At 49.1% G+C, this 8,497-nt stretch overlaps 1 protein-coding gene across 1 annotated transcript in view; it reads right to left on the bottom strand.

Moving 5' to 3' along the window:
- Positions 1-1,041: 1,041 nt before the first annotated feature.
- Positions 1,042-8,497, bottom strand: part of ccdc88c (coiled-coil domain containing 88C) — a 70,547-nt gene continuing 63,091 nt past the window's right edge. The window contains exons 30-34 of the mRNA XM_080784012.1: positions 6,332-6,436; positions 5,629-5,826; positions 4,766-4,861; positions 4,332-4,564; positions 1,042-2,015 (exon numbers count right to left, since the gene is read on the bottom strand). Coding sequence (XP_080640138.1) covers positions 1,227-2,015; positions 4,332-4,564; positions 4,766-4,861; positions 5,629-5,826; positions 6,332-6,436 — 1,421 coding nt within the window. The 3' untranslated portion in view covers positions 1,042-1,226. The remainder of the gene's footprint in view (positions 2,016-4,331; positions 4,565-4,765; positions 4,862-5,628; positions 5,827-6,331; positions 6,437-8,497) is intronic.

Below are 8,497 nucleotides of genomic sequence, written 5' to 3'. Positions count from 1 at the left end.
AGACCCAGCAGAGTACAGTATTATTCAATAACATCCGGAGGTTCCGTCAGCAGGCTTTAAGACCCAGCAGAGTACAGTATTATTCAATAACATCCGGAGGTTCCGTCAGCAGGCTTTAAGACCCAGCAGAGTACAGTATTATTCAATAACATCCGGAGGTTCCGTCAGCAGGCTTTAAGACCCAGCAGAGTACAGTATTATTCAATAACATCCGGAGGTTCCGTCAGCAGGCTTTAAGACCCAGCAGAGTACAGTATTATTCAATACCATCCGGAGGTTCCGTCAGCAGGCTTTAAGACAGTACAGTATTATTCAATACCATCCGGAGGTTCCGTCAGCAGGCTTTAAGACCCAGCAGAGTACAGTATTATTCAATAACATCCGGAGGTTCCGTCAGCAGGCTTTAAGACCCAGCAGAGTACAGTATTATTCAATACCATCCGGAGGTTCCGTCAGCAGGCTTTAAGACAGTACAGTATTATTCAATACCATATTTAGTTTTCTTTTCCGGTTATTCCATTTCATTCAACGTCATTCCAGTTATTTCCCGTTCCAGTGTGTAGACGATACAAACATCTGCGTCACTCCCGGATAATCGCGCTATAGTAACTATGATCGACTGCGGATGTCGCTGTACGACCGTAGCACAATTTTACAATTTAGGCATTTAGAAGACGCTCTTAATCCAGAGCGATTTACATTAATTAAGCAAGGACATCATGCGTTATGTCGGTGTCGGCCAATGGGCGGCCACCATTCTTGATGACGTAACGTATAGGGTACGTGGGTAAGAATGACGGTCCCTTATTGGCTGTTGACGGCGACGTGACTAAGGTAGGTGAAAGGTCAATAACGGCTCTAAAGGGTTTAGAACAGCAGGTGTAAATAAAGGGGAGGAGTCCTGTGGCACTGAGTGAGTTAAAGGACCACTTCACCACTTTTCAACCTATCTTCATATAATAGGTCCTAAAGTGTGAGAGAGAGACACACACACACACACACACACACACAGACACACACACACACACACACACACACACACACACACACACACACACACACACACACACACACTCTAATGCATGTCAGACTGCCTGGCTGTCCTTGGAAGGAAAATGGTTGAGAATCACTGCTTGGACCGTGAACGTGTTCCCTCATGGGGGGTCCTTGGGGGGTCCCTGGGGGTCCTTGGGGGGTCCCTGGGGGTCCTTTGGGGGTCCACCGTCTCAGACACAGCCGTACTCGTACCAAACGGTCTGTGGGTCGTTATTGGGGTCGGGGGAGGCGGGCGTACTATTGGGTCTAGGCTCCTCCCCTTCCTCTTCTTTCTTCAGGCGGGAGGCGGGGTCAGCGGCGGGGGGGCGGCCCTCCCTAAGCCCCTCCCCCTGCTCTGAGCCAACGCCGTCGTCGTCCAATGGCGGCGCAGGGACCGCCCTGACGGGCGTCACCATGGCGACCTCTCCGCGGTAGGCGTGGCCTCGCTCTCGGTCTCGCTCCCTCTCGGCCAATCGCTGCGTCTGCAGGTTGAGAGACGACGAATGGTGGAGCGGGGCGGAGCTTAGGAAGGTCAAATCCGCCTGCTGATTGGCCGGCCCGGCGAGCCGCTCCGACAGCGGCCGTTCCCTGGCGGCCGCGCCCCCCGGGCGGCGAAGCACCACGTCTGATTGGCCGATGGTCGGCGAGGCGTCGTTGCCGCGGTAACCGTCGGTCGGTCCGTTGCAGCGCAGCAAATCGGCCGAGGCCAGGCTGAAGGCTCTGCTCAGCGATTGGCTGCTTCTCTGGCCGGGTGGGAGGAGGGGGAGGGGCAGGGCCTGGGCCGAGGCTTGGGCCGGCGATTGGCCCACGGGCTGGCGGGGGGAGGGCTTAACGCTCTGTCCCGGCCTCTGGTTGGCCGGCTGAACGGTGGGCGTGACGTAGCTGGTGGGAGTGGTGTGGTCTCGGCCAGTGGGAGCCGAGTGGGAGGGGCCTCGGGTGAAATACTCGGTCATTAGGTCCTCCCTGCTTCCCGTTGAAACCTGCAAGAAATTTGCATAATTTATTAATTTATTTCTACGTCCTGGAAAAACCTGAAAGAAATTAGGCGCTCAAGATGTTTACACCTTATTTGTTCATTCAAGTGCAATATTGGCTGAGATATAGTGAAAATCGATTGTTTTGATAATGGTGACACTCATTTGCATACACATGGTAGATTGGACACTTTGCCAACATTTTAAGATAGCAATATGCAAGTAAGAAATATTCCATAATGTGGAGTCAGTTCAAATTCAGTTATTCAATCATTCATTCCAAATGTACAGCTGATACTGACTGAATATACAATTTTCACCGATTTGAGGTATAGTTGAGATTTTGGCGACAGAAAGAGTAATTTACAAGATAGAAAGGTTATCTTGGGCTCAAATTGAAGCTTAGGGATAAGTTTTATATATACGTAAGTAAGTAAGTTTGTGTTTCTGAGGATGATGTGGGTCATATTTAAGAATATAATGGTAGCAACCCCCCAAATCCTGTTCTGCTACTTACCCCTATGTGTCAGAATACTCCATAACCAATTTCAGACTACCATGACTATTTATGTCATTTTAGTGAATTAATATTTGTCTTTACACAATTTCGCCAGAGCCATATACCAAAAAGGGGGGTTTTGAGGTAGGTGGGACATTTTGACAACTTCTTATCATATAGCTCATCATTTTCAGCACATTCTTTCCAATAAGAAAACACTGATTAGAAGTATATTTCCCGGGGGGGGGGGGGGTGCATGATACCCCCCCCCCCCCCCTCCAGTGACTAGACTAGTTGTGCGCTCCATTGCTGTTGACAACATCACCTAGCAACCTGAGGCTAATGTAAGTAGCATGACATCACCACCTAGCAACCCGAGGCTAATGTAAGTAGCATGACATCACCACCTAGCAACCCTGGGTTTAGGTGTGTTACCCGACCGTTCAAATCATATCAAATAAATAACGGTGGGTCGCACACACCAAGAAGACTGCAGTTCAATCATTCATTCTGTGTGCGGTAATGTGACCCATTACCGTTATTTAAGTAGCATAACCTAGCAACCCAGAGCTAATGTAAGTAGCATGACATCATCAGAGCTAATGTAAGTAGCCTTACGACTCCATCGATCATAATTAGATCCAGTGTTGGGAAAGTGTTCACTTTCTGCATGAACTCGTTCAGTTCACTGTTCACACATTTATAAATGAACTCGTTCAGTTCACTGTTCACACATTTATAAATGAACTAGTTCAGTTCACTGTTCACCCATTTATAAATGAACTCGTTCAGTTCACTGTTCACACATTTAAAAACAATCAGTTCATAGTTCATTATTAACCTGACGTTGAAAATTTAAAAAAATGTGAGAGAGAGAGAGAGAGAGAGACAGAGACACTAGAGAAGACAGACTGTGTTCACTCTGCTCTCAAGGGGAGGTGGAGACGGAACTACACTTTGTGTTACAATGCGACAAGTATAAAGACATCAGAGAATCATTCTTCCCTAAATTTAAAGAAAAATATAAAGAATTTGAATCCACCATTAATAACTCATCACTCCAATATGTTCTGGGAGAACAGTCCAAATAAATGCACAGTTTTGGCAGCAAAATACGTGTGGAGTTGTCATCAACTGAGGGACAGCCAGTGGACAGTAGAGACAGGTGTATCTGTCTGAGGGACAGACAGTGGACAGTAGAACAGGGTCAAGTTGCTGTTATGTTTATGTTTGTTAATTTATTTTCATTGTTACTGTATTGCTTGTTGTTGGGATGTTTGTTGCCTCTGTGTGCGCAGAGAGTTGTTGTCTCTGTGTGCGCAGAGAGTTGTTGTCTCTGTGTGCGCAATGTTGACTTTTGTTTTGTTGTATGTATGCTTTGGCAATGCAGAACATATTTATCATGCCAATAAAGAATTGAATTGAGACACAGACTAACCTCGCCTCACCAGGCTTTCCACCGCCTCGGAGGAAAGCCTGGTCTCCGTTTCAAAAGTCCGTATGATCCCGCCTGGGGCCGGATGATGTGGTTACGTCATGTTGTAGTATTGTTTTGTAGTCGCCAGACAGGATGAACAGGCGGCGACAACTTCCTTTTCCCTCTCAATAAAAGCTCTCGCTTACGAGAGCTTTTATTGCTTTTAATCAAACAGGAAGCAACAAACAGCTTCCTGTTTGTTGTAGGCAAACCATTGCCTACAACATGACGTAAGCATATCATCCTGCTCCAGGCCGGATCATATACCAAAATGAAATGGTGCCCAGGCTAGACACAGACAGAGAGAGAGAGAGAGAGGTGCAGTAGAGCAGGTTGCTATGGTTACCATGGGAGGAGACTTGACGTTGCTCTCCTGCAGGAACTGTTCCAACGTCACCATCTCACTTCCTGGAGAGCCTGGGCGGGGCTTAGCCTTGGCTCCGCCCCCTCTCTGGGGGGGGGGATGGGCCATGTCGTACGGGAGGGTGGAGCTACGGGACAGGGACTGTGATTGGTTGAGGCCCGCGGTGACATCATCGCTGGAGAAGCTGGCCGGGCGTCCGTGGCGATCCGACGCGTCTGGAAACCAGACAGGAAGTGATGTCACAATGTGTCTGTCTGCATGTGAGCGTGTGTGTGTGTGTGCGTGCGTGAGTGCTAGCGTGAGTGCGTGTGTGTGTGCGTGCGTGCGTGCTTGAGTGCGAGCGTGAGTGCGTGTGTGTGCGCGTGCGTGCGTGCGTGCGTGCGTGTGTGTGTGTGTGTGTGTGCGTACGTGCGTACCTCTACAGTTCACAGGGGAGTTGGAGAGTGACGTGTTGTTGTAACTCAGACCGTTACCATGGAGACCAAACATGGAGTCTTCATCGCCTTGGAAGCCTGAATATTCATATACAAACACATGAATATTCATATTCATTTACATGAACTTTCATATTTCATAAACATGAATTTTACATCCAGTGGTTTTTTTCACACTTTTTCTTCCCGAAGGCGGCGTTTATAGGGCCGCGCTGTGGAGCGATGCTCCCAGCCTGTGGAGCGGTGCTCCCAGCCTGTGGAGCGACGCTCCCAGCCTGTGGAGCGGTGTGCTCCCAGCCTGTGGAGCGACGCTCCCAGCCTGTGGAGCGACGCTCCCAGCCTGTGGAGCGGTGTGCTCCCAGCCTGTGGAGCGACGCTCCCAGCCTGTGGAGCGACGCTCCCAGCCTGTGGAGCGGCGCTCCCAGCCTGTGGAGCGACGCTCCCAGCCTGTGGAGCGGCGCTCCCAGCCTGTGGAGCGGTGCTCCCAGCCTGTGGAGCGGCGCTCCCAGCCTGTGGAGCGACGCTCCCAGCCTGTGGAGCGGTGCTCCCAGCCTGTGGAGCGGTGCTCCCAGCCTGTGGAGCGACGCTCCCAGCCTGTGGAGCGGTGCTCCCAGCCTGTGGAGCGGTGCTCCCAGCCTGTGGAGCGGCGCTCCCAGCCTGTGACGGGATTATTTGATAAGGCGAGAGATCTCCGTCTATCTGGTGAAGTGGTTTCTGGTATAACGGACCCAAGTGAAGCGAAGCCGCCTGCCTCTCGCTCCACAACGAGCTTTGAAACAGAAACAGAACCTGAAGTGCTTGTAGATCTGTAGATCTTGTAGATCTGCTATTCTTCACACACTAACCTCGGGGCCTCCGGCCGGCTGCCGAGCCAGGCCTGGAGCTGGAGTTGTTGACCGGGCCCAGAGAGGAGGCCTGTTGGCTGGGAGAGGAACCCACTGGCCTGGGGGTCTGGATGACCAGGCCCAGAGAGGAGGCCTGTTGGCTGGGAGAGGAACTCACTGGCCTGGGGGTCTGGATGAGAGGCCTGGGGGTCTGGCCTTCTGGGACAGCAAAAGGTTACGTTACACAACTTTAACTATAAGTATTTTAACATAAAATATTACGTTTTACAACCTAGCCAAAAACGAAACCTAAGGTTTTTTGACCCCCAGGGGTTAACTGGGGACAGGGAGGAAGTCCTTATATGGTCAGCACACTCTATCCACACATTTCCTGGGCTGTGTGTGCTCCAGTTCCTGTCGATTTGATCCAATAAAAGCCAATGAAACTGGTCAGATGACCAATGATATCCAATGAAATCAACAGGAACTGGAGCACACACAGCCCAGGAAAAGTGTGGATAAGTAGGGAGGATTTATCACAACAAAACGAAAAAATAAAGTGATATTTTAATTAAGTGAAATCACTGAACAACAAACCCTTAAACTAAGTATTTGAACGTCAAAGAACATCAAATGTCATTTTATACACCGTCATACGACAGTGTACCCTAATGCACAAATAGCAGATATTTCCCCCCGATTTGTGAGGACAAAGTTTAATGACCTTGACCGTGACCTTGTCCAAGCCCCGCCTCCTCGCCATTGACGCTGTCACTGCTGCCTCGCGGCGTGCTGCTGTTGTATAGGCTCCTCCCCCTGTCCGTCACACCTGTCGAACCAATGACAGCGTGAGTGGGCGTGGTCACACATATTTAAAAAATAATAACATCCGATTGGCCAGCAGCTTCACACTACAGCAGCATGTTGTGATTGGCTAATCTAATTAAAGCAATTAATTAGTGACTGTCGCACGCACACACACACACACACACACACACACACACACACACACACACACACACACACACACTCACACACACACACACACACACACGGAAATGTGTGCAATTCTTTGAATATATATTCTTTGCGAATGTTTTCACGTTTTTAACTCATATCTTTGCTTCTGGAACAACATATTTTCAGATGGGGGTCGGCGGCCAAATGCAGATAATTCTAGGGAGAACCTAGAAGTTTGAGTAAGTAGAGGCATGAGGAGTGAGGCAGCTTGATGTACAAGTACACCCCCTGGACATGACGCTAGTATGTCAAAACTCTGATGCTGGCATTCAAAGCAACCAAAGGTATGGCTCCCCCATGTCTTGCAAGTATGATCGAACCCTACAAACCCTCCCGCTCACTCAGATCAGCCAACGCAGGGAAGCTGGAAGTACCCTCACTAAAAACGCCGGGACAACAACGCTCCACACGTCCCAAACTCTTCTCCCTCCTGGCTCCAAAACTGTGGAATGCACTTCCCATTGCAGTCAGAACTGCAGCATCACTCCCAATCTTCCGCCGTAGTCTGAAAACCCACCTTTTCAGACTCCATCATGGCCCATAGCACTTACCCCACCCCCTTAGATAGCAATTCTATAGACTTAGATAGCATTTGATACAGACTTATAGCATGTTATGTAGACAGCATAAGTGCATTGTATGTGCTATTGTCATAGCACGTCATAGTACATATGTATAGTATAGTAGTATAGATGTATAACTTATATGTATAGTTTCATTATAGATATTCCACTGTTTCTTAGCTTACGCATGTTTCATGATAAATGTTTTTATGTGATGTATACCCATGCTTTTTTGTTCTTGCTTAATGTAAGTCGCTCTGGATTAAGAGCGTCGGCTAAATGCCTAAATTGTAAATTGTAAATTGTATGTCTAACCCTAACCCTGGATGTGACGCTAGTATGTCTAACCCTAACCCTGGACATGACGCTAGTATGTCTAACCCTAACCCTGGACATGACGCTAGTATGTCTAACCCTAACCCTGGACATGACGCTAGTATGTCTAACCCTAACCCTGGACATGACGCTAGTATGTCTAACCCTAACCCTGGACATGACGCTAGTATGTCTAACCCTAACCCTGGACATGACGCTAGTATGTCTAACCCTAACCCTGGACATGACGCTAGTATGTCTAACCCTAACCCTGGACGTGACGCTAGTATGTCTAACCCTAACCCTGGACATGACGCTAGTATGTCTAACCCTAACCCTGGACATGACGCTAGTATGTCTAACCCTAACCCTGGATGTGACGCTAGTATGTCGCAGGGACTGACCCCCAATCCAACCCTAGATGCTGAGTGTCAAGCAGGGAGGCATTGGGTCCCATTGTTACAGTCTGACCCACTGATATAGAAACATAGGGTTTTAACCCTGTGAGAACCACTGATATAGAAACATGAGGTTTAACCCTGTGAGAACCACTGATATAGAAACATCTGTTCTCTCAGTTCTAAAGGGTTAATCAATATATAACATTCATGGCACTTAGCGCGGTTGGATTTAAAAGGACGAAGACCTTGGTCCACGGCACTGAAATGAACGGGTGGATAAAGATGTTGCTTTTGTGTCGTGGTGATGAAGACGAGGATGACGATGAAGGGGATGGCTCCGTTGGGGGCGATGGTGACATCATCGCGACGATGTCATGATGATGTCATGACGTCAGCCATGATGTCAGAGGAGGACCAGAAACGCAGTCGTCTGGTGAGCGAGAGGGAGGGGGCGAGCGAGGGGGAGGGGCTGGCAGGGGGGGGGAGGTGGAGCTTATCCTGACTTTTACTGCGCAGGAAATGGAAACGTTTGTGAGCTGAGAGAGAGAGAGAGAGAGAGAGAGAGAGAGAGAGAGAGAGAGAGAGAGACAT

This window comes from Protomyctophum bolini, assembly GCF_963924005.1.
Source record: "Protomyctophum bolini genome assembly, chromosome: 15".
NCBI lineage: Eukaryota > Metazoa > Chordata > Actinopteri > Myctophiformes > Myctophidae > Protomyctophum > Protomyctophum bolini.
Note: the sequence above shows the minus strand (reverse complement) of the source record. Positions and strands in the feature narration are given on the sequence as shown.